The sequence below is a fragment of the Euleptes europaea genome, chromosome 13, assembly GCF_029931775.1.
Source record: "Euleptes europaea isolate rEulEur1 chromosome 13, rEulEur1.hap1, whole genome shotgun sequence".
NCBI classification, from domain to species: Eukaryota; Metazoa; Chordata; class Lepidosauria; order Squamata; family Sphaerodactylidae; genus Euleptes; species Euleptes europaea.
The window spans coordinates 60,696,094-60,721,673 of NC_079324.1; the positions used below are offsets into that span (position 1 = coordinate 60,696,094).

The following is a 25,580-nucleotide window of genomic DNA, read 5'->3' on the forward strand; positions in this document are numbered from 1 at the left end:
AGGTTGCATTTATTATCTCATGTGCCCCATGCTCAGAAGACTTGCAAGCGCACAAAGATAAGCGGGGCATCTTTGCAACATTGAAGGCCTCTGTTCTAAAGGTATCACCATCAGCCCAGCCTGTCAATCAGAACAGTCAACATTATGATCTTAGCCTGACTAGAATCAGTAGATCAGGCCTAAGCAAGCCCCGCAGAAATTAAGAAGGGCGCTTTGCATCAAAAGGGCACATGATGCAGCTGCGTCCGAAACCTTTTCTCCACTTTGTGGGAAAGAGGTCACAACCAGTGCAGCAACAGAGGGAGCGCTCCTCCGTTACTGTTCCAGTCAGATACAAGGAAAGAACCTCTAGTGGTTAAAAAGAAAACTCAGGCAGAAAAGAACCATTTGTTTTTAATACTATAAATTCAAAATATTTGTACAAAAACAGAGAAAATGCATTTCTATTTTTTTAAAAAGCCTCCAAATGAGAACAGCATATTTAAAATTATCTTCCAAAAATATACTACCCAATTAATCTTAGGGTGGCTGTTCTCTAAAGTTGCTTTATTAACTGTCCCATAATTCTAGGTTTTAAATATATATGTATATATAGAGGGAGGGGGAATAAGCCCCGGCATTTAGACCCAGGCCACTGGTACACAAGGCGTTCCAAGATCGATCAGAGCAACTGATGTAGGGTGGTCTGTGGAGCTTCCGCACACTGATGATCTTCAGGAGCGGGTGGTTCCGTCTCACAAAAGGCAGTCCTTGCAGGAAAAACAGGACAACTGGTTTTCAACAGAGAAGAGAAGCAGTGGTCTTAAAACATATAGGTGTTGAAACTCCACACCGCAATTCAGTTTCAGGCTGTACCGTTTTCTGACCAGCCTGTTCTTCCCTTATGGAAAAACGCTGCCAGAGCAAACCTCCAGGATGCCTCAACAATTAAAGGAGATATTTACTGCATGGGATGGAGGACAGGCTAGCCCAACAGCTGCCTGCCTGAAAGCCACACTTGTGCCGCTGCCAGAAAAGTTTTTCCGTTCCTTTGCAAACAGCCGGCAGCTCAGGAGTTTCCATGTTGACAGAGACACTTCTCGGTGGCTGCCAACAGCAGGATTTACAAGCCAGGAGGCATGCCAGGAATGCCAAAGGCACCACGTAACATTTTCTGCATTTATTCCACATTTTTCTGGAGCCCTCTGCAACTGAAGCCTTGGCCCCGGCAGGTGCAGAGAAGGGCTGGGGCTCGGGTGATGGATCTTGACACCAGTTCCCATCTGGGAGGTGTTATATAAATGCCCCTCTGTGGCTCTGGCAGAGCCAAAGGCCTCTGCAGCATGATGCCCAAACAGCCAGTGCGGCGTTGTGGCTTGGGTGTCAGACTAGGCCCAGGGAGAGCCGGATTCGAAAACCCCATTCTGCTGTGAAAGCCTGCTGGATGACTTCACCGAGAAAGCAGGCCTCTCTCTTTCTCTTTTTCAACCTTTCTCACAGAATTGTGGTTAGGAAGAAATGGATGAATACACATGAACACATGAAGCTGCCTTATACTGAATCAGACCCTTGGTCCATCAAAGTCAGTATTGTCTACTCAGACCAGCAGTGGCTCTCCAGGGTCTCAGGCTGAGGTCTTTCACATCACCCACTTGCCTAGTTCCTTTAAATGAAGATGATGGGGATTGAACATGGGACCTTCTGCATGCCAAGCAGAGGCTCTACCACTGAGCCACGGCCCCTCTCCATGGCTCTCCAGGGTCTCAGGCAGAGGTCTTTCACATCACCTGCTTGCCCAGTCCCGTTAACTGGAAATGCTGGGGATTGAACCTTGGATTTTCTGTATGCCAAGCTGATGCTCTACCACTGAGCCATGGCCCAGAAGGGGCTATAGGTAATTATAGCCACAGCCCAGAAGAGAATCACCTCTGTTGCCCTTATCTCCATGGAGTAAGAGTAGAGTCAAATATCCTAGAGAGATGGCATGCCCAGGAGACCTGGTTTAGTGTAGAGAACATGAATCAGACAGGTCCAGGTTCAAGCCCTGCAAAGTCACTAACAGTGCATTCCTAAGGAGAGTTACTCCAGTCTAAGCCCATTCATTTCAATGGGCTTAGACTGGAGTAACTCTCCTTAGGAATGCACTGTGAGTGACTTTGGACAAGTCATCCGCTCTCTTTCAGTCCAGCTGTTGTGCAGACAGGAGGAAGGGGTAACTTTGTCTGCAACCCAAAGCAGCTTGGCAGAAGGGCAGCATTAAAAGGTGAGAGGCAGAGCTGAGCAGCAGGAGCCACAGCCCATTCAGATGCCTCTCTGCATTGTACATGTTCACTGGCAAAGGACATTCATTTCATAGAATCATAGAGTTGGAAGGGACCACATGGGTCATCTAGTCCAACCCCCTGCACAATGCAGGAAATTCACAACTACCTCCCCCACACACACCCAGTGACCCCTACTCCATGCACAGAAGATGGCAAAGGTGCCCTCCCTCTCATGATCTGCCTAAGGTCATAGAATCAGCATTGCTGACAGATGGCCATCTAGCCTCTGCTTAAAAACCTCCAGGGAAGGAGAGCTTACCACCTCCCAAGGAAGCCTGTTCCACTGAGGAACCGCTCTAACTGTTAGAAAATTCTTCCTAATGTCTAGACGGAAACTCTTTTGATTTAATTTCAACCCGTTGGTTCTGGTCCGACCTTCTGGGGCAACAGAAAACAACAATTTGTCGGACAAGAACTGACAAAGTCCACCTAAGCATCACAGTCTGCAGGTGCTGCCTCAGAGAAGGTGCAGTGGAAGCATGAGACCTATCAGAATGCCCACCAGCACGTACTGCAACAAAGTAAAGGAGCCTGATGGGGAAGACAGGAGTCCTCACCTGAGGTCAGAGGGAGAAGAGAGAAAGCTTCATCTGGCTTTCCTCGGCAGCCGGCAGCATCCCTGGATACTCCCCAGCCTGCTAAAGGACATGAAGACAGTGAACCTTTAGAAAACAACCATGTCAAAAGAAATACTGATAGCAACAACAGAAACACTTGACATTTATGTGGGCCTTTCTCTGTCCATGTCTTGCTGTAAGGCAGGCCAGTAACACGGCTTCCACATTCCAGAGGGAAGGCTGAGAATGAGAGAGACGTGCCTAAGGCCATGGAACAAGACAAGACTCGAACCCAGAGCCTTCCTGGTTCATAACTCTCAAATGAGTCTGGACACAAAAGTGGGTTGCAGTTCTCTTGCAGATGGGGGAACTAGGAAGTGGCAGCTCCAGGGGGGAGGTTCAGTGGCAAATTCGGGCTTCCCCTGCCTGCAAAATGGCCACGAAATACATCTGACTGCTCAAATCACACTACATATTTCTGAGTACTAAACATGACACAAAACATAAGTAAATGCAAGACTCTCACCATTAATTAACACAGTACGAGTCTTGCATTTACTTATTCCCAACATTTCTATCAAGAAGAGCTTAGGATTCTGCCCCATCTCTTCCAGGACTGAAATGCAAGTTCATTCTTGCCCGGCCTGTTCAGACCTTTGAACATGACAAAATCTGGCTCAGTCCTTTTACTTGACAGGTTAGCCTGAGGCAAATTCGCAGAGAAAACAAACAAGATTCACACAGCACCGCAAAGACTAACATATTTGCTGGGAGAAAAGCACAGGCGTTATTCTCCACCAGAGTCCCCCCACCATGCAGGATCCCACAGTCAAAGCACTATCTCCCCTCAACCTTCTCTTCTCCAAACTAAACAAACCCAACTCCCTAAGTCTCTCCTCATAGGGCATGGATTCCAGACCTTTGACCATTCTGGTCGCCCTCCTCTGGACACGCTCCAATTGTGGAGCCCAAAACTGGGCACAGTATTCCAAGTGAGGTCTGACCAATGCAGAATACAGTGGTAGTATTACTTTCCTTGATCTAGACACAATACTCCTATTGATGCAGCAAAGAATTGCATTGGCCTTCTTAGCTGCCATATCACACTGTTGACTCATGTTCGGTTTGTGGTCCACTAAGTCTCCCAGATCTTTCACATGTACTGTTGTCAAGCCAAATCTCTCCCATCCTGTACCTGTGCCTTATGTTGTTTCTGCCTAGGTGAAGTACCTTACACTCCCAGGACAGACCCCTGTGGTACTCCACTGGTCACTCCTCTCCAGGATGAAGTTGTGCCATTAATGAGCACCCTTTGGGTTTGGTTGGTCAACCAATTACCAATCCACCTAACAGCAGCAGTGTCCAGCCCACATTTTACTAGCTTTGTTTCAAGAAGAGCATGGGGGACTTTATCAAAGGCTTTACTGAAATCAAGTATATGACTCTCAGTCACAATACAACAGTCAAAGCCACTGAGCTTGTAACACCCTTAAAAGTGAACTCTCCCGATCGCTGAACTCACTCCAATGGCAAGACCTACCACTTGGGTGCTGCCCTCCTTTGGACTGCAGCCAAGAGAGGCATGGAGAAGGTTGCTGTGTTCCAGGTCAGCCACCATCTGTCGGGATTCTGCCAGCAGTCTTTGAAGCTTACAGGTGGGTGAGCAGGAATCCTAGGAGGCACCAGAACAGAAGAGGTTCAGGGACTATCTGAAAAGGTCCAGTGCCGTCAAGAGACAGCAAGAGGAAGGGGCGCAAGCTCACTCCGTAAGAAGAAAAGAGCAGGAGCCCAGTAGCACCTTAAAGGCTAACGAAATTCCTGGCAGGGTATGAGCTTTCATGAACCACAGCTCACTTCTTCAGATATCTGAAGAAGTGAGCTGAGGCTCACGAAGGCACATACCCTGCCAGAAATTTCGTTAGTCTTTAAGGTGCTACTGGGCTCCTACTCTTTTCTACTGTTAGTGACAGACTAACACGGCTACCCATCGTGATCTAGCTCCATAAGAAGAGTTGGTTTTTATATTCCAATTTTCTCTGCCTTTTTAAAAGGAGTATCAATCTGGTTTACAATCTCCTACCCTTCCTCTCCCCACAACAAACACCTTGTGAGATACGTGAAGCTGAGAGAGTTCAGAGAGAACCGTGACTGGCCCAAAGTCACCCAGCAGGCTACATGTGGAGGAGGGGGGAAACCAACCCCATCCTCCAGATTAGAGTCTGCCGCTCATGTGGAGGAGTGGGGAAACCAATCCAGTTCTCCAGATTAGAGTCCACCGCTCTTAACCACCACACCATGCTGGCTCTCCATGACTGCATGAAGATGTACTGGAAAGGCAGGTGATGGTGGAATCGGGATCTGATGGGATTAGAAATTCAGGATGGGAAACGGGGAGGCATGACTGAGACCTCAAAACAGGTCTCAGGACTGATGTCAGAGAAGCTAACAGGACCCAGCTTTGGGGCAGGCCAAGATATAGACCCAAAGAAGGGTGCAGAACAATCTGTGCCATCGCTTGCTCTGTCCCAAAATGGCTGGTCCAGCCAAACTGGATCTGTAGCTAAGGTAAGCCCTGAGACTGCTCCAGAAGCCATGCCTGGATCAAGTGAGGACAGCCAGCAGGAGGGGAATGAGGGAAGGCACAGTGCTCAGGCTCTGCTCAATGCAATGGGCCAATCTTACAAAGGCAAAACCTCACGTGGTGGATGGCAAGATGGTAGCATCCATTCATCGCCTGGACATCCATGACGCTCGCAAGCTTGGAGGAGAGATCCAACTCAAATTGCTTCTCGTGCCTCTTGGGCCTGCTTGTCTTCTGTGTCGACGTCAAACAGGGAGCGCCCAAGTCCGACAAAGTCAGCTCCACGTCATGGCTGCTGCACGACAATTTTAAAAGATGTCATCTTTTCCAGGAATCTCCAGTATACATTATTTAAAAAGGCCTAAGCGTGAGGGTCTGATGCTTCTTAGACACAGGATGACAGGCAGTTGGGACGTGCAGCCCACAGGGGAATTCTTCTCAGCCCAAGGCCTCCCAGTTGAAACTTCAGTTTCAAGTTCCTAATTAACTTAGAAGCCATACAAGTAGTAGAGGTTCCCCCTTGAGTTGGGAGCCTTGGCCAAACAGACAACATATAGCACTATACTTTACTTGTCTAACTGCACCGCAACAGCATAGAGCATATATGCTTGCCAGGCGAAACGCACTACCCTCCGCCTTGTAATACAGAAGATTTTATAAAATCCCATATGCGGAGTTTGCCCTTGCGGGAATGGTGAAATTGAATCCCTTGTGCATGTCCATTTCAATGGTTTCTTTTATGCTTGCAGCCGATCCCAGTTCATGGACCCGCTGTTTGTAAACATGGAATGGCTCTCTGGTGAAATCAGGACGCCCTATCTTATGACCACACAAACCCCCAAAATAACTGAATCAGTTGCAAGGTTCTTACAGTCAGCAATCAGGTATCGTGAATGGTGTGTAGCTTTCCTTAACGGCTGATTTGGGATGGTTTTATCCAATTTTATTTATTTGTACTCTGATTTCTCCTAATGTATGTTCTCCCTTTTTTTATATGCCTGTGTTGTGTTTAAGTTCCTAGTTCTCAAGATAGTGTAAAACTTAGGAACCTGGCCCACAACAGAGGAGCCCAGCACTCTCTCAAGCCAGATCTGCTAAGTACCTTGACAGGCAGGTTGTCGTGTCATGCAAGGTACCCCCTGCCCTCTGCCAAGACTTCGCTGGATGACCAGAGGTGGCTGCTGCAAGCCCTTCTGGGCGTTTGCAAAAACAGAGCTCCCTGACGTGCATACATTGGAATCCCTGCATCCCACAAACAGTGCGATCGGGACCCACAAAGATTTGCCTAACAGAGGTGTCCCCCCCACCCCATCACTGAACTCCTTGCCCTGGGGAAAGTACCACTGTGAGCAGAACGGATCTGGGGAAGCCAACCCAACAGCACCTGTGTTCAGATTCAAATGCAAATCTACTGGGGTCCCAGATCTGACTCAGGCCGCCCTGTGGCTGAGTATTCTGCACCAAAGAAAGTCGGGCTCAGACAGTTTTTAAATGCACAGTCAATTTTTGCTTTATTCAGAACAAAGCAACTTATTAGCAACTTTCAAACTGCTGAAAGAGGGGTGCATGCGTGTGCATTTGCCAGCCAGCGTTTTAGCATTGATTCCAAACAATGAATCAAATCCCCGGTTTGTTACAGAGAAGCTGACCCTCCCAAGTTTAGCCGTGGTTATTTGCCAGCTTTGCTCGCAGATTCTATCACTGCTGTAACTTCTTTGTTATCACTCACTAAGCAAGTTTATCTCTTTCATGTCTTGGGTGTGTTCTTCCCTATTTTAGAAACTCAAAAGTAAGTGAAGGAGGCAGCTACCGACAAACTGTTCCAGGGAATCCAGGAGACACAAAGCAGGTGAAATGACACTAGATCCAAGCAGGAGTCTGAAAGCTTTCAACTTTGAATGGATTCTTTGTGAGACAGCGTGTGTCTGAAGAACAGTTCTGTTGGAAAGCTTGTGTCCTCAAAAGTTGGTCCACGAAATTCTGAAACTGTCTCTAACTTTATAATTCCTGTCTTTTAGGACAAAACACAGCAGCCATTTTCTACTTGAATTGCTCCCATAAGAAAAAGTGCTATGTTTGGTTTCTTTTTAATTAGCGTATCCTGAACCCGAGCAGGATCTAGTTGCTACTACCCAAGGTCCTCAGCCCTGGCTTCACATGAATGCCGCTAGCGTGGTTCCAATCTTGCAAGCCACAACTTACTTCCTGGGCAAAATCTGGCTTGCTTTGCTTCATCTGAGTGTGCCTGGACATACTTGGGAGAGCATAGACCCCGAATCCTCGTGGAACAGTCCCATGCGAGTTGCCTGCCTGGAAACTCCAACCCGGTTTATTTTCTAAAGCAACAGAATGGCGTGAAAAGGACAGCCATTGTTCCGCCATCCGAAAAGTCATCAAACCTAGATGACCGGGCAAAGAACCCTGCTGGCATGACATGGGGGGAAAAAAGCTGCTAGCACCACATTCGAAGGCTCAGCAGAGGGATTATCCCATCAATGCAGTCTCAGGACGTGGGAGCTCCGGGCACTCCCACTGCAGAGTCGCCACTGGTTTACAAAAGGGCCGAAGCCGAAAGGGAGAGAATGAGAAGAGCCTTTCTAATGACGCTGCTAGCCATCCCTCTCTCTCGGCAGCCTGAACACATCCTGCACACAGAGCAGCCTGGGCAAAAGGTGCTTGATTTTGGTGGCACAGGGCTATCCAATTATGGCCATGAAGGCAAAATCAAGCCTCTGTGTTCAGGGGCAGTCTACCTCTGAATACTAATTTCTGCGGGACAACAACAGGGGGGAGGCTTGGGCATCCGGCCCCCGCCAGTGGACCTTCTGGGGCATCTGCGGGAAAGATAGTGCTCGACTAGATGGGGTGCTGGGCTAAGCCAGAAGGATTCTTTTTGGGGGATCATTGCCAAGAATAAGATTCTAGATTCCTGTTCACTGAAAAATGACCCAGCTAATCACCCAATCGTAACTTGCCGTGTTCACGAGCCTGTGAGATCTCCTGAAAAAGTCATCCAATGAACACCCAGTGTCGGCTTTGCAAGCCCTGGAAATTCTGGCCTCTGACCTCTCTTGGGATGAAGCCTAATTCTTTAAAATCTCATGAATACACCTGCTCTCATCTCCTTTGTTCTAAAGGCTGCAACAGACCCAGCCAGCTAACCATAAACCTGGACACGTAACACCTTCTAGGGTTGAACACATGTAGCTGCCTTATACTGAATCAGAACATCGGCCGACCAAAGTCAATATTGTCTGCTCAGACCGGCAGCGCCTCTCCAAGTTCTCAGGTGGAGGTCTTTCACATCACCTACTGCATGGTCCTTAACTGGCGATGCTGGGGATTGAACCTGGGACCTTCTGCATGCAAAGCAGAGGTTCTTCCCCTGAGTCACATGTGTTCATGTGTTCTACAGTTCCCCACATTTTGCTTTGAATGCTTTCATTAAACATATATAGTTTGAAAGTGTACCCTGTTTCAAACTACTCACTGGTTCTGTAAAAGATTTTGCGTGGTTTATGTTGGCATGGGCAGAGTGGACAGGGAGAAGCTTTTCTCCCTCTCTCATAATACTAGAATGCGGGGTCATCTGCTGAAGCTGGAGGGTGAGAGATTCTAAACTGATAAAAGTAAGCATTTCTTCACACAACTCATAGTTAAATGGTGGAACTCTCTGCCCCAGGATGTGGTGATGGCTGCCAACTTGGAAGGCTTTAAGAGGGAAGTGGACATGTTCACAGAGGAGAGGACTATCCATGGCTGCTAGTCAAAATGGATACTAGTCATGATGCATACCTATTATCTCCAGGATCAGAGGAGCGTGCCTATTATATTAGGTGCTGAGGAACACAGGCAGGACAATGCTGCTGCAGTCATCTTGTTTGTGGGCTTCCTAGAGGCCCCTGGTTGGCCACTGTGTGAACAGACTGCTGGACTTGATGGGCCTGGGTCTGATCCAGCATTACTTTTCTTATGTTCTTATGATTTTCATTGGGGGAGGACAATTACAGCTAACAGCAGAATACTTAATCTTGGCATATTTAGAAAAATACCTAACCTTTCTGCCTTGGTGCAACTAGCCTGGGGATTGCTGAAAAGTGCTCTGTGCCGCATGTCTCCTGCTTTGGCCGGCTTGAAAATCCGCATCCATTCTCGGTCCGTAACGGGCTGGTACCGCAAGGTTCTGTTCACAGAGCAGCAACAGAAGCAGGAGGCATCCAGAACCACGGACGGACGGGGAGAGTTCAGGGGACTCTGCCCGCTCGAGATTCCAACAGGATCTGCCTCTGTGGCATGATGACCCTGGTCAAATTTGTCAGAGAGCTTCGACGTGGGGCCGTGGCCATTTGTGGGCTCCGTGAAGGAATCCAGGCCCAGCCAGTGCTCGTGGATAGGCAGGGAGGCGATAGGGTTTCGCTCGGACGCCCGAGCAAATTCACCACTGTCCATCATCCAGGTGCTGTCTGCTTGCGAAGCAGGTCTGCTCTCTGCTCTGCCCACGCTCAAGGGGCTCTCCCGCTTCTGCTCTTGCCTGGGCAGAGTTCCCGAACCGCCAAACGTCCCTTCCTGAAACAGATCCATGTTTGCCGAGAGTCGTTCCTCGGAGCCTGAGGGCTGTGCCTGCTGCCTATTCTTAGCTTTGCAAATGGGGCACGTACTTTGCGAGCTGCTTTTGGGAATGCGCACCGACCGGGGAGGAGTCTTCTGACAGATTTCGCTACAGACTGTCTCTCTGTTGCTGCTGTTTTCGAGATCTAACAAAGCCATCTCCATGCTAGACGTGGCGGAATAAGGAGCTCACGTTATCAAGACTGCACTCAACAACTTACAACGATAAGCTATCATCACAAAAGCCAATCCCTGAGCTGTTGTCGCCAGGCAAAGATGAAGCCAGTTCCAGGTTTTTGTACACTCACCCAGCCCCCGAACTCTGCCCCATTTGGCTTCTGTTGAGCCCATTCTGGTTCTAAAATTAAGCAACCAGTTTTGTCAATATTTTTACATCTTTTCCCTGTTACCCTCTGCCTTATGCAGGCCCCATGAATTAGAAGCACTGGACCAGACCTCTGCTGATCTTTACATCTTCAAAGGGACCACACCTCCATTTGCTTCTCTGTCCAAGCAGGCCTCTGTGACAAACTTCTAACACAGGGGTGGGGAATGTAAGGCCCAGGGGCCATTTAAGGCCCGTGAAATCATTTAGAATAGGGGTGGGGAACCTCAGGCCCGGGGGCCATATGCGGCCCCCGAGGACATTTTTTGTGGCCCTCGGGAGCTCCGGGGCCCTGCTGCAGAGGCGGGGCGCAGGGTGGCCCTCCCAGAGAGTGTTCCTGGTGCCATGGCTTACAGCGGTGCTGCGGCGCCCTTTGGACCTCCTCTCGCCGACTGTCGGCTGTTGAGCAGCGAGAGGGAGGGGGAAAGAGGCTGGTGGCTCCCGGAGGCAGAGCATGCATGCAGGAGTTGATCGGGCTTCGGGGGGGCCCTTTTGTGGATTCTGGGGAGGAGAGGGCATGGAGACTGGGCCCGGTCACACGGGGCTCTATGCGCCGCCGTGTGTGTGTGTGTGTGGGGGGGGGGGGGCAGGGGAGGCTGGGGCCAGCGTGCGCATGTGTGTGTGGGGGGAAAGGCTTTTCTCTCTTTTCTTCCTCTTTTTCTGTCACTCTTTCTCCTTTCTCTCCCTCTCTTTCTCCCTCTTTTTCTGTCTCTTTCTTTGTCTGTCCTTTTCTTTGTCTCCCTTTGTCCTTTTCTTTCTTTCTCCCTTTCTCTCCCTTTCTCCCTCCCTCCTCCTCTTTCTCTGTTTTCCTTCCTCCCTTGCCGATCGACTGTGGGCTGCGCCCCCCTGGCACCTCGTTTGCTCGGGCCCACTGCTGGCTGCCCTTCCGCCTGGGAGGGGGAGTGGGGGCACCCTGCGGGCCTTCTCTGTGTGGCCTCCCCTGGAGTTGCCAACCTCCAGGTGGTGGCTGGAGACCTGGCAATCCTAGCCTCTTCCCCCCACACCGGGAGATCTACACCTGGTATGGCTCCTGAATGATGTCATAAATGTGCAAATGGCCCTTGGCAGGAAAAAGGTTCCCCACCCCTGATTTAGAATCATAGAATCATAGAGTTGGAAGGGACCACCAGGGTCATCTAGTCCAACCCCCTGCACAATGCAGGAAATTAACAACTACCTCTCCCCCCCATCCCCAGTGACCTCAACCCTCCCCCCGCCATGCAGGATCCCACATTCAAAGCACTCCCGACAGATGGCCATCTAGCCTCTGCTTAAAGACCTCCAAAGACGGGGACTCCACCACCCTCCGAGGCAGCAAATTCCACCGTCGAACAGCACTCACCGTCAGAAAGTTCTTCCTAATGTTTAGGTGGAATTGCTTTTCTATTAGTTTAAATCTATTACTCCATGTCCTAGTCTCTGGAGCAACAGAGAACAAACTAGTTCCCTCATCAACATGACATCCCTTCAAATATTTAAACATGGCTATCATGTCTCCCCTCAACCTTCTCTTCTCCAAACTAAACAAACCCAACTCCCTAAGTCTCTCCTCATAAGGCATGGATTCCAGACCTTTGACCATTCTGGTCGCCCTCCTCTGGATATGCTCCAATTGTGGAGCCCAAAACTGGACACAGTATTCCAAGTGAGGTCTGACCAAGGCAGAATACAGTGGTAGTATTACTTTCCTTGATCTAGACACAATACTCTTATTGATGCAGCAAAGAATTGCATTGGCCTTCTTAGCTGCCATATCACACTGTTGACTCATGTTCAGTTTGTGGTCCACTAAGACTCCCAGATCTTTCACATGTACTGTTGTCAAGCCAACTCTCTCCCATCCTGTACCTGTGCCTTATGTTGTTTCTGCCTAGGTGAAGTACCTTACACTCCCAGGACAAATTGCGGTGCCCAAAACTGAACACAATACTCTAGTTGAGGTCTAACCAGAGCAGAGTAAAGCGATGCCATCACTTCGCATGATCTGGACACTATACTTGCAGCTCAAGTGTTCAGAAGCCTTGTGCTTTAGGAGGTATTTGACTTTACTTTTCAATCACGCCACATGCAGGGCTGGGGGAAAATGTCCGGTAGGCTCTGAGGTGTCAGATTAATCCACTCTGCATCCAGATCTCTTCTTTTCCAGCTAGCCCTGGCTCCAACACCTCTAATGGTGCATCTGGAAAGATTTCTCCAGCCCCGCAGCTGTGCTCTACGCATCAGGCTCCTTTATTGATAATAACTTGAAACCCGCTCATCAGGCCTACCTTGCTTTGTGGGCCTCCTTCTTGGGTTTTGGCTTGGTTTCCTGAGAACTTTCCATGCTGAAATGCAGAAACTGCAGGTCCTGCTGCTGCTTCATGTAGATCTGGCGATGGGCGAGAAGGAAAAAAACTGACAAATTTCAGCAGCTCAAAGAACTATAACCTTTCTGGGGCATTTCTTTTCCCCCAGACATTATTTAAAAGATGGAATGGTAAATGGGGTTTCATCGTGACACAAAGAAGACTTCATGTTCACACCCTTCCTCCTCTGCCTTCCAAGCCTTCTGCATTAGAGCAAACCAAAATGTGCCGAACTGGCAAACTACGGTTTAAATGACAGCCAGTGTGGTTTATGCCATTTTCACACATGCTGAATAATGCACTTCCAATCCACGTTAAGAAAAAGAAGAAGAGTTGGTTTTTGTATGACTTTCTCTACCACTTAAGGGAGACTCAAACCAGCTTATAACCACCTTCCCTTCCCCTCCCCACAACAGACACCCTGTGAAATAGGTGAGGCTGAGAGAGCTCGAAGAGAGCTGTGACTAGCCCAAGGTCACCCAGCTGGCTTCACGTGTAGGAGTGGGGGAAACAAATCCAGTGCACCAGATTAGCCTCCGCCGCTCATGTGGAGGAGTGGGGAATCAAACCTGGTTCTCCAGATCAGAGTCCACGGCACCAAACCACCACTTTTAACCACCACGCTGGCTCTTTAGTGATCATTTGCAAGTGGATTCTGCCATTTCACACAGTAAAACCCAGTTGGCAAAGTGCATTGAAAGTGGATTCAAAGTGTATTATTTAGCATGTGTGAAAGCACCATTAGTGTCAGACAAAGATTGGGAAGACCCAAGTTCAGATTCTCACTCTGCTATGAAAACTCACTGGACAACCTTAGGTGAACTCTCACTCAGCCTAACTTATCTTCCCAGGTTGATGAGAGAATAAAATTGTGGAGAACAGTGTATGTCACCCTGAACTCCTCAGAGTTAAGGATCGGATCTTCTGGCCATTCTAGTACATATGCATCCCCCCCCCCTTCTTCTAGGGAGTTCGTGGCAGCATACATACAATAGATGGACTTCCCTTCCAGCCCAGGCCTTCCCAGTACAGTTTGAGGTTGGCTCCTAACTCTGGTTGGAAGGAGAAGCACAAGCCACAGTTTTCTGGTTTGCACCAAATTGGAAGCGACTAAATTGAAGTGCACAAGGCAAGGAGAAAGCATGCAAACATGGACTCCCAAATCAATTTGTCACCCCTACAGCTTTGTTTTCACAGAGACCGAAAGAAAGGGAGAAACAGAAAAATGGAACGCAACATACAGAATTTCCAGAGCAATATAAAAAACAGCTCCCCCTTTTTATCCAAGTCCCGAGTGATCCTCAAGAGTTTAGATAGGTTCCAAACCATTTGTGCATGGAAAGCTCAAATACGGTTTAGTGCACGCACTCACAGGCTCATTTCCTTTCAGTCCAGCATTATGACGGCTGTTTGTCCGCCTCAGATTCTGTTCCCTTTTGACATAAACCGCCTCCAAGTCCAAAACAAAAAGCACCCTCCCAAAAAGAAGAAAAAACAACAACAGAAATTGGAGTCAAACCTGTCGCAAATTGCTCAGCTCTGTGTCAGTCCTTAGTTGCTTGGATTTTGCAGACTGAAGGAGGTGATCTTTTCGGTTTGCTCTTTCAGCTGTTGGGCGGAGGAATCAGTTCAAAGCAAACAATCAGCTAAGAAGCAACAGACGCCGAAGAGCTAAACGCTAACCTTGTCGCTTGTCTGGGCTGAGGCTGCTTTCCAATTGCTCGGGGAGATGCCAAAAAGTGTCACTCTTTAGCCTTAAAGTGGCTGCTAATTTCACTAATGAGAGCTTGACAGGGGCTCGTCCATCACTAACCGGCTTGTTTATGTCAGTGACTGGCAGCCGGGCTGGTTGACTGGCCAAAGCTTTCGCTGGCTTTGGAGTAAACAACCTCAGCTCATTAATGGCTTGAGAAAACTCGTGGCGGCTTGTCGTGAATCATCGGGACAGGAACTTGATTTAAATCACAGTTTTTGGAGGAGACACCCCTAGCAATTTTAAACACGTCTTTCCTCCAAGGAGCTCAGGGCAGCACACATGTTTTTCCCCCTCCTTCTTTTATCCGTACAACAACCCTGCGAAGTAGATTAGGCTGAAAGTATGCCTGGCTCTTGGCAGAGTGGGGATCTGAACCCAGTTCAAGACGGACCTGCTGATCACTGCACACTGGCTCAACTCTTAAAGCTTTTAATAAAAAATAGAAGCAAAGAATGTGAAATGTTGTAACTGCAGCTTTGTATGTATTTTAACTCTGTTTTTAATTGTTTTAATGGTGTGTGTGCTTGTTTTGGGGGCTGATTTTAATGGTTTTAAAATGTGATTTTACCATGCGTGATTTTAAATTGTTAGGTGCCTCAGTGGCCCTTGTGATGGCGGAAAGGCGGGATATAAATTTTGTAAGTAAATAAATAAGTTATAATTTGCTGCCTGCACCAAAACCCTTTTATTACAATCAGATGGGCTCATCTTCAATCATGATATTCCAGTTCTGGAACACAAGTTTCTACCCTTCATGGCTGCACAGGCATGTAATGCCAAAAGTATGCTACAAGTTCAGGGAGAAACAATCCTTACATTTATGGCATTTCTCAGCTGACAGAATTAGATGCAAACTGATCCGAAAGATTCCCAGAGCTCTTCACACAGGAGATTACCCAGTCCAAAAAACACTTTCCCGTAACAAGAGTCAGCAACTGGTGGTCTCAAGGCCAACAGTGGCCCGTAAGGACTATTTCCTGTCCAGAACCCCATGCAACTGCCCAGTCAGGGGCAAAAAGAGGGGTATGAAGGCATCAGCATCTGCAACAGAAGCATTTGCTACAAGCACTTCACTGGGGTGGGGGGCTGAGGCCTTGGCCCTCCACTGCCCTTCTTCTATTGTTCATGAGCAAGAGGCATTGTGTGAAACACACAGGGATCTCTGAATAAATTACAATATAAAAATATTTTCCCCACTACACCGTTTCTCCTTCTCTGCTTTGATTTTCTCTTGGTGCGCCCCCCTTTCCCCCTCCCCCATGACAGCCACAGTCCAAAAAGCTTTTGTTTTTTGGCCTACTCACCACAAAACATCAATTCGTTTTTTAAATAATTATTTTCTTGTTTGAGCCGTATGATATCCTCCCTCTGTTCATTGTTCTCTTTTGTTTTTTCACTGAGGTCATCTTTAAAACAAAGAGAAGCATTGCTAAGATGAAAACCCTGACCACAGAAAACCATGCCTTTAGATTGGAAGGCAGCTCCCATCTTCAGCCAGGATTTTCTTTGTTATGACATCCAAAACAGCAATAGCATAAATAACTGGGAATGCAATTTCAGTTAAAATTTGACCCCAAGTTCATTATTTATTATAGGTTATTGTATTGCCATTAAAATTACACACTACACAATTAATATGCTCGTATTTCCCTGCATTTCTCCACACCCACATACCAATGGAGAGCTTTCTCTGGTTTCTTTTTTAAAAATTGGCTATTGACATGTTGCTATAAGCATCTATGTACCAGGTGTTTTGAATCCCCAGCTTTTCTTTTAAAAAACAGTAAGTCTCTAGCCCCTTTTATTGTGGAGATATATGGGGAAAGGCAGATCCCTGCAAAGGGCTAGAAACTTTATTTAATGAAAGCTGGGAATTCAGAGGACCTAAGAGACAGATCATTATAATGTTATAACATTATAATGATATGTCAACTGCTGAATTTTAAAAAACCTGTAAAAGCCTCCTAGTATCAGGGGGGGACAGGAGCCCCGTGGCACAAAGTGTAAGCTGCAGTACTGCAGTCAAAGCTCTGATCACGATCTGAGTTCGATCCCAATGGAAGTCAGTTTCAGGAAGTCAGTTTCAAGGTTGACTCAGCCTTCCATCCTTCCGAGGCCGGTAAAAGGAGTACCCGGCTTGCTGGGGGTGAAGTGTAGATGACCGGGGAAGGCAATGGCAAACCACCCCGTAAACAAAGTCTGCCTAGTAAACGTCGTGATGTCAGCATTAACCCAGTGCTTGCACAGGGCACTACCTTTACCTTTATCAGGGAGAAATGGTGGCACCTTACCATCCACAAGGCATCCAAACACACTTTATTATTTGTTTACATCATTTATAGTCCACCTTTCTCACTAGGACTCAAGGTGGATTACACAGAATGAGTCAAGACAATCAACAAGATGGGGCATTCCATAAACAATTAAATAAGGCACCACCTTTATGATCCTCAGCAATGCAGAGCCCTCTCCCTGGCCAGATTCAATGTCATGCCAACTGCGATTTTGGAAGGAAGATTTTGTAAAATCCCCCTCTCAGAGAGACTTTGCCCCCTGTGGTAATCATTGCACTGAATCAATCGCACATGTCTTATCCCACTGCAGATTTTATGCAGAAATTCGCAGCAAATTCTTAGGCCCTATTTTGACAAAAAAGTCAAACTTTCCTGATTGTTTAAAGGTCTTTTCTTGCTGAATAATCACTCTCCTGCTAAACTGGAGATAGTAGCACAATTCCTGAGACTTGCTATGAATGTTCGTCAGCAAGTTAAGTAGAGGACTTTTATTAATTCCGCCATTCTTTTAGCTATTATGTTTTATCCTTGTCAGAAATGTCCAACTGCAATAATTCTATGTTACTATGCAGACACCCATGTTTCGATTTTATGCCAATAAAGGAGATTGTTGTTAAAAAAAATTAAATAAGGTTTGGGTTATAGAACCAACCAGAAGTCTACAAACAGAACGGAAGCAAAGCATAAGTGTTAATGTGGCACTTTAAATGATGCAAAACTACATACCGGTAGTAGGATCCTACTTATAGCAAACTATACACAGTATGGACCACAGCCCCTGATAATTTATCCAAGTAACTTTGGATAAATCATTTTGTACAGTCCTACCTTACTGCCAGCATGGAAAAGCCCTCTTGAATAATTCAGTTTTGCATAGTTTGTGGAAAGCCAGGAGATTCCACAAGGCAGGCCATTCCACAAGGTGAGTGCCACAACAGAGAAGGCATGTGTACCAGCAGTTATTGATTTTGCCCATTTGCAGGTTGGCACCTGCAGAAGGTCCTACCTGTGATCTTTGCAAAAAGATCATACGCAACTGGGTTTGCAAAAGGCTGCAGCACAGCAGAGGAAAAGGTGGAAAGTAGACAATTAAAGGATAACAGCGTGTGGATGTTCTCAAAAACTCCGCTCCAGTTTTTTCACTAGAATGTTGTGCTTTACAAATGCCACAAGCCACTTTAGGACTACAATCAAAAAGCAGGGCACACATACCCTATATAAATTAAAACAACAGATATGAAAAATAAGGACTGAGAAAAAATTAAAGATAGACTTCCCTTCCAATCCAGAGCAGTTCTTCTTCTTCTTGGTCTCTTTTTGTATTGTTAAATGCTAACTGTTTCAAATAGGTACCTCTTTGGAAATTTGGGGGATTTTTCTTTAAAGGTAGTCCCCTGTGCAAGCACCGGGTCATTACTGACCCATGGGGTGATGTCACATCCCAACATTTACTAGGAAGACTCTGTTTATGGGGCGGTTTGCCATTGCCTTCCCTAGTCATCTACACTTTACCCCCAGCAAGATGGGTACTCATTTTATTTTCTCCGGGGCTATAGATATTATCAACTTCTAGTTTTTACTGCTGTTTTTCATGTCACTGCTTTTTTACTGCCATTCAGAAGGTTTTATATTGTGTTGTCTTTTTGACTGTGCCGCAAGCTGTCTTGCAAGCCCCCATTGCGACAAGGCAGCATCACACGCACTGTTTAAATAAATAACTTTTACAGTCTCGTTTATTTGAAGGCAAACTAAACAGTCTTTAATCACCGGACAGCCCTGAGGATAATTCCAGGAAAAGGACATGAGCCCCGTGCTCTGCTGCCAGCCAGTCTAGATTCAGGGCCAAATTCTAATCCCCTCACATCGCTTACCTTTTACCTTGCCAATTTCCAACATCAGTTCTTTCAGCCTGAGTTTAATATCCTGCTTTTCCTTGCTAGTGCTCGATTCTTCCATCCTTGCTGCCCGCAGAGCACTTTCTAACATTTTTAATTTAGAGGCAAATTCAGTAATGGAATTGGTCGCTTCAAGGATATCGTCATCCTAACCAGAGAAAGTGAAATAAAAATAAACCATTTACCCTCCTGAAGCCTAACCTCCCACTGTCTATGCCTTCTCAGTCTTCCTCTTATGGTTTCTGACAGCATCAATTACCAGCTGGAAAGCAGCACTGTTATTTGGACCAATCCTCCAGTGTTCAGAGGAAGGCACACAGCAGGGACAGTTCCGCAAGGCCCGCCTGGCTGTGATCATACTGTCAATCAGGGTGGTGGAGGTGGGGGTGGGGGCACCCAACGCAGAACAGGATGGTTTTATCAAACTCCAGACAACCTCCGATTCCCCAGCAGTTACCTCGCTCAGACCTTGACAGTGCTCATCTGGCCGATGGGACATTATCTATTTGTAAGGGGCAAGCGAGCAAGACTAGATGGGAGGGTAGCAGGTGGGAGAGCAGAATTGGGTCAGCCGCCAAATCCCTACAAAAGCACAGCGCTGCGAGGCAGAGCAGGGCAGGTGTTAAAAGCACAGAATGGAAGCTGAACACCCACCCACCCCCAATGACTGCTTCCTCTCAGCTGTTTTTCTTCCAGAGGCTTGGGATATGAAGGTGGAGGAAAGGGTTCAGTTTCCCCCTTCCCAAGCTGCGTTTTGGACTGGCACCGCTGTCTCTTGATGCAGGCAAAGCGAGGGTGCTCCCAAGGGATACGTCAGGGGTGTCAAACATAAAGCCCGCGAGCCGGAGCCGGCCCCTTGAGAGCTCTTATCCGGCCTGCGAGCCAGCTGAGGCAGCCACCCCCTCCCACTCTTGAGCTGGGCCGGCGAGGCCTGGCCCGACCCAGCCAAGTGACATTTATGTCATATCCGGCCCTCGTAACAAATGAGTTTGACACCCCTGGGATACGTCAAATTACCTTTAACTGTAGCATGGTGAGCAGCTCCTGTTCTCTGGCTTGCAGGTGCCCCACTTTGTTAGAGAGATCCATCACAGAGCAGTTAAGAGCCTGATTCTTCTCCTGGCACACAGAAAGTAAGAAGAAGAGTTGGTTTTTATATGCCGACTTTCTCTACCACATAAGGAAGAATCAAACCAGCTTACAATCACCTTCCCTTCTCCTCCCCACAACAGACACCCTGTGAGGTAGGTGGGGCTGAGAGAACTCTATCAGAGAACTGTGACTGGCCCAAGGTCACCCAGCTGGCTTCATGTGCAGGAGTGGGGGAACAACTCCAGTTCACCAGATTAGCCTCTGCCGCTCATGTGGAGGAGTGGGGAATCCAACCCGGTTCTCCAGATCAGAGCCCACCGCTCCAAACCACTGCTCTTAACCACTACACTACCCTGATGGGGGATGTTTTCCTTTTCTATCCTTCCAATCATATGAACACATTTGAAGCCAATATTCATGCTCAGACTGCTTATGGATGAGAAGAGCATGACAACCCCACACAACCTGTGCCCACAGGGAAGTCATAGAACTAAGGTTTCAATGCAAACTCCCCTATAAGAAGGTGGAGACATCCAGCTTTGCCAGATGTAGAAGATTGGAAAGACTGGAAGATTGGAAGATTGGAAAGATAAAACAATGGGAGTACGCCACAATGGCTAAAATGACCCATATGACGAATACAACTGACAAGGAGACTCTTGAACAGTTTACTAAAAAATGGAAATTATTTTACAGATATATAGAATCTAGCAGCTGAAAATTTATTATATTAATAGCAGCAGAACAAAAGGTGTCAACACTATTTAAAGTACAGTACAATCATTTTCTAGCAGAAAAATTAAAAGATAATACTACTAGACATATTATTTGTTTAACTGGAGAAACAGATGCAATTTCTTATACTGAAACGTTCCTTTTCATATACACTTTATTTTTAGATGGTCCTATGTCCCACTTTTCCTTTTTCCCTTCTGTATCCCCCTTTTTGGAATAAATAAAATGTTTAAAAAAACAAAAAACAAAGTCCATTGTACAAGAAGAACGGTTATGATCTTAACACACCAGAAATGGACTCGAGTTCTCCCCTTGTATCGATACACCAACAGTGACACACAGGCATCTTTGTAACACGGAGAACCTTTGTTTCTGTTTGAAGCCATAAAGAAATTCAGGTCGGCTCCTAGCTACTTAGTCTGAATTTGCATGTGCCTCTTCTTCGGAGGGCATCGTCTGCAGAGGTGCCTCAGTTTTCGAAAGCTCTCCTCGTGGATGCCCAGTGCTCCTGGTGCAAAATTGGTTTTCTTTCTAGTATTGCATCAGGTAAAGACTTATGGGTAAGGTTGCCAGGTCCCTCTTTGCCACCGGCGGGAAGTTTTTGGGGCAGAGCCTAAGGAGGGCGGGGTTTGGGGAGGTGAAGGACCACAGAGTCCAATGGCCAAAGCGGCCATTTTCTCCAGGGGAACTAATCTCTATCGGCTGGAGATCGGTTGAAACAGCAGGAGATCTCCAGCTAGTACCTGGAGGTTGGCCACCCTACTTATTGGTCCCCCAAGGCTTTTCAAGGTTTGTTTTATTCTCATCTGCCCCTAACTCTGTGGTATAATTTGCTTATTGCATCTATCTGAGGTTGTTGCTGCTTCGGGTTTTAAAAAATTGGTTTTAAATTGGCATTTTATTTCTGCTGTTTTTAAATTCTGATGACTAAATTGTCAGTTCCAATAGCTTTTCGTTGCTAGCAGTTTTATTTCTGTGCAGTTTCACATTTTTTAAACAGATTTTTTCTGCTTCAGGGGTGGGATATAAATGCTTAAAAGAAAGGGGGCGGGGGCTTTTCAGTCTCTCTCCCACTCCTTCAGTGCATAGATTAAAGGCAAACTTTTACTGGTGGTTGTTTCAGGTTTCTAAATCAATTGACAGACCTGAAGAGAAGCTTAATAATTTGCAGTTGGATTTCAAGCTTATTGTGATTTTATTTATTTAAGAAACCAATTAATTTCTGATGAAAGACAACGATGAAACAATTAACCACCTTTCCCAAGCAAGAGAGCCCATAGCTGGGGGTGGGTGTAATTTATTAGGACAGGGGGTGGGCATATTGCAAGTTTGTGTGGGACTTGGAAAAATTATGCTTGGGCATTAAACAAGTTCTATCTGAAACTCTTTTCTATTTACACATTTTTTAAACCTCTTTTCTCTCTTGAGCTTGTAGCTTTCTTTTCCTTGCAAATTTCAATTCTGAATTGTACTTGCAGTGAAGTGGTAAGGAACTCACAAATCCTTCAAAAAGCTGCTTGAAACTGATCCACAATTAGGCCTAGAGATCTGAGAAAATCTGCCTGAAATAGACTAGTCCTTCTCTTTGGAAGGGCAAGTGAGAATGGAGAATACAGCAAGGAAAGAGAGGCAGGTTTCCCTCAGGCGGCCTTCCTTTTTGGGAGAAGCATAACATACAAACAGCCATAACCCACTTTTAACTGAAATGGAGGACGCCCGAGTGATGATTAAGAAGGTGAGCACGGGATTTCTGCCTCAGGCATATTCAAAACTAGAGGAGGAGTTTGGAACCGGGGCCCGCAAGTCGAAACCTACCTCAAGAGCCTGGCAGTGAAGCGACGTGTCGGTCGCTTTCCGAGAGAGCTCCTGCAGCTCTCTCTGGGTAGTCTCCAGGGTCATCTTCCTGTCGCTCTGCTGAGATTCGAGGAGCTTCAGCCTTTTGGTCAGCGTCGTTATCATCTCGTTCCTTTTGTGCAGCTCGTCTGAGGGAAAAGAGCAGCGACTTAAACTTGGATGCGCCCCAAATGGTGTAAAAGAGGCATCATGCAAAGCTGAGGTGTCAAACTTTTTTAAAAAAACCAAACAACTTGGGTTGGCTCCCTTAGACCTGCTTCCCTGCCCTGGGGAAAGCGGAGGAGGAGGAGGAAGGAGAAAAAGGAGGAGGAGGAGAACAGTTGGTTTTTATATGCCGACTTTCTCTACCACTTAAGGGAGAATCAAACCAGCTTATAATCATCTTCCCTTCCCCTCCCCACAACAGACACCCTGTGAGGTAGGTGGGGCTGAGAGCTCTAGCCCAAGGTCACCCAGCAGCCTTCATGTGGAGGAGTGGGGAAACCAACCTGGTTCACCAGAGTAGCGTCCGCCCCTCATGTGGAGGAGTGAGGAATCAAACCCGGTTCTCCAGATGAGTCCACAGCTCCAAACCACTGCTCTTAACATGCCTGGCTCTCACATGCCTTGAAAGCCTAACAGAAGCTTTCTGCAGTTCTAGAAACTGCTGTGTGTAAAGCAAGGGGTTTTCAAGGCATGTGAGAAGCAGAGGTTGTTTGCCAGGGCCTTTCTCTGCAGAGCCTTCCTTGGTGGTCTCCCTTCCAAGTACCAACCCTGTTTAGCTTCTGAGATCTGATGAGATCGGGCTATACCATGCCACCTTCCCTCTCTTCTAGACTGTTACCTGACATTTTTCTTCCTCGCTCAACTGCACCGTTTGGTCATCTGCAAATGGTTACTGGAACACGGGGGCCTTTTACCCAGTGGTTCACACACAGACACATTATATTAAATTATTCTAGCGCTAAAATGGACCATAGTTGCTGAAGGCCAGCAATGATATTGGTCATCTTAGGAAGCGTGGTAACTCTCTTTCAAAAGATTCCACGTTTCCTGTCACCCACAACATTCCAGCATTGCCATGGCATTCCAATTCAGGTGAAATCTCCATTCTGTTGTCAGCCACCGTTTGTGCAGCTAAGCAAAGAGACCACTCCCCACCTCACCCACAATAGCTTTCTGATTGCTGAAGACATTTAAAAAATTGCACCCAACCACTTAAGAAGAGATTTAATGTTGTCTTGTTGAAGGTGATGCAATTATTTTCACATTTGTTATCTCTTCCATCCTGAAACAGTTCCTGGAAAGAGCATGCTGCATTCAGACATCGCGATCAACTGGTGTTTGTTTAAACCAATGTTTGTGTCAGTCTACCCCATGTAAGTAATAAATCCTGCTTTGTACATAAAATCTCCACTTGTTTCCCTTTAGTCTTTTCTCCACAGTGGCTCAGTACCCACAGCAGGTGGGTGCTACTCAACAAACTACCGTTTATGAATCCTGACGTCCCAACAAACCATGGTTAGTAACAATGTGGTTAACAAACCTTAGTTTGGTGCCAACCAACAAACCCTGGTTTATCATATCATCTAGTGTAGGATAATGACTAATCTTGGACCAGAACCTCTAGGGTTCCAATCTTGCCTCTGCCATGCTCACTAGGTAGAGGCAGGCAAGTGATTCTCTACCTCAAAACCTTCAATCTACAATACAGTAGTATTCCAGCAGCTTGATTCCTCAGCCTGGGTGGCACTCACTCTCTGTCCTGCTACACCGTTCCCCAAAAGTCAGGATTTTTTGACGGTCTTCCTCCCAAGCCAGCAGCTGCCTCTGATGCACAGCGACCATTTCGTTGAGCTCTTTATCACGGTCTTTCAGCTCCACAATTAACAGCTGCAGTTCTTTCCTCTGTTTCTGAATAGTGATGCTCTCTGGTTCGGAGTGGAAATTCTACAGGATGGGGAGGGGAACATGAGGCGTCTGTCAGATCAGGAAGCAGAAAGTTGTTACAGAATTCTCTGGATCAAATATAAAGCGCTTCTGAAAACTGTAAGCTACTCCCGTTAAAACCTCAGAAACCAGAATTTTCAAACCCATGTACTTGGGAGTAGCCCCCCCAAAAAGAGCCGCGATTAAGTTTAAGACAAACCATAAGAAAGGACTTAATCTTGGCCCTTGTCTCCCAAAATATGTCTATCCATTAGATCCATCAGTTTACAAAGTTGGGTAAAACCCAATTTATATCCTAAAGAGGATTTTATTTTGTTTTGTTACCTGGGGAGAAGTGGAGGGTGGCAGTGATGAATTCATAGAGACTCCCGTATCAGGTATCCACTCAGGCTTTAAAAAAGACAGTAGGCAGTTTTCAAGATTCAGTTTCATTATCTACTGACGTAACAAATCCTATTCTTGGGCGCTTCACCTCATCTGTATGGATAAGAGAGGAGAGGGGAAAATATATGGAAAACTAAAATCCGCCAGCAATAAGGGGTCACACACATCCTGGGAGGCGGGAAGTACGATCTTGGAGAAAATGTACATTCTTAAACTCTCAGGAAGGAAAGGGCAAAAACATAATAAGGCAGATATTTCATAGACTTCACATACATAAGGGACGAGGGTGGGAGGGAGAAATTCACTAGCAGGTATTATCCAGCTTTGGCAACCACATAGTCAAATTTGCATTCAGCAGTGACGCTCATTGGGTGGTCTTGAGTGAATTGCCATCTCTTAGCCTATTCTACCTTACAGGGTTGTTGTAATGTTAAGATAGGGCAAACACATGCATACAGTCCTGGGTGCAAACAAGATGGGTGGGCAACAGATTGATAAACCTACAGAACAGCACGGGGGCAGCGGCAGTTAGCGCGTCAGAGAAGATCCAGATTCATATTCCTGCAGAACCATGAAACTTATTGGGTAACTCTGGGTGACTCGCTCTGTCTCAGCCTAACCTACTTTACAGGGCTGTTGTAGGGGATAAAATTACGCCTCTCTGAGCTCCTTGGAGGAAGGGAGAGATAAGAATGAAATAATTCCTATACCAAGGAAAGCTAGAGCGATGCAGAGGTCCTGAATCACGGAGATCCCCTGGATCAGACCCCGTCCTCCCCCAGCCATCAAGCTCCTGGGGGTAACGATGGATCAACCAGTCTCTCTCTCTCTCTCAGCCTACCTTGCCTGGGTGTAGTGAACA

General features: G+C 46.8%; 1 protein-coding gene across 1 annotated transcript; it reads right to left on the reverse strand.

Annotated features, from left to right (window-relative positions):
• Positions 1-2,866: 2,866 nt before the first annotated feature.
• Positions 2,867-24,728, reverse strand: CCDC62 (coiled-coil domain containing 62). Its single transcript, XM_056859092.1, has 12 exons — positions 24,659-24,728; positions 24,142-24,334; positions 22,367-22,533; positions 19,742-19,843; positions 18,701-18,872; positions 15,840-15,941; positions 14,299-14,387; positions 12,702-12,802; positions 9,499-10,215; positions 5,559-5,736; positions 4,401-4,532; positions 2,867-2,938 (listed from the first exon to the last, which is right to left on the reverse strand). Exons 1-12 carry the CDS (start codon positions 24,692-24,694, stop codon positions 2,867-2,869), a joined length of 2,061 nt encoding a protein of 686 aa, XP_056715070.1. The 5' UTR covers positions 24,695-24,728.
• Between the last annotated feature and the right edge of the window lie 852 nt (positions 24,729-25,580).

Bases quoted from the DNA above. Each gene is read 5' to 3' on its own strand.
- CCDC62 (XM_056859092.1), bottom strand. From the start codon at position 24,694: ATGAATTCATCACTGCCACCCTCCACTTCTCCCCAG. The intron at 24,335-24,658 runs GTAACAAAACAA...CCCATCCTGTAG, and splicing joins CACCCTCCACTTCTCCCCAG to AATTTCCACTCCGAACCAGA. The intron at 10,216-12,701 runs GTAGGCCTGATG...CGCCACGTCTAG, and splicing joins AAGGAGGCCCACAAAGCAAG to CATGGAGATGGCTTTGTTAG.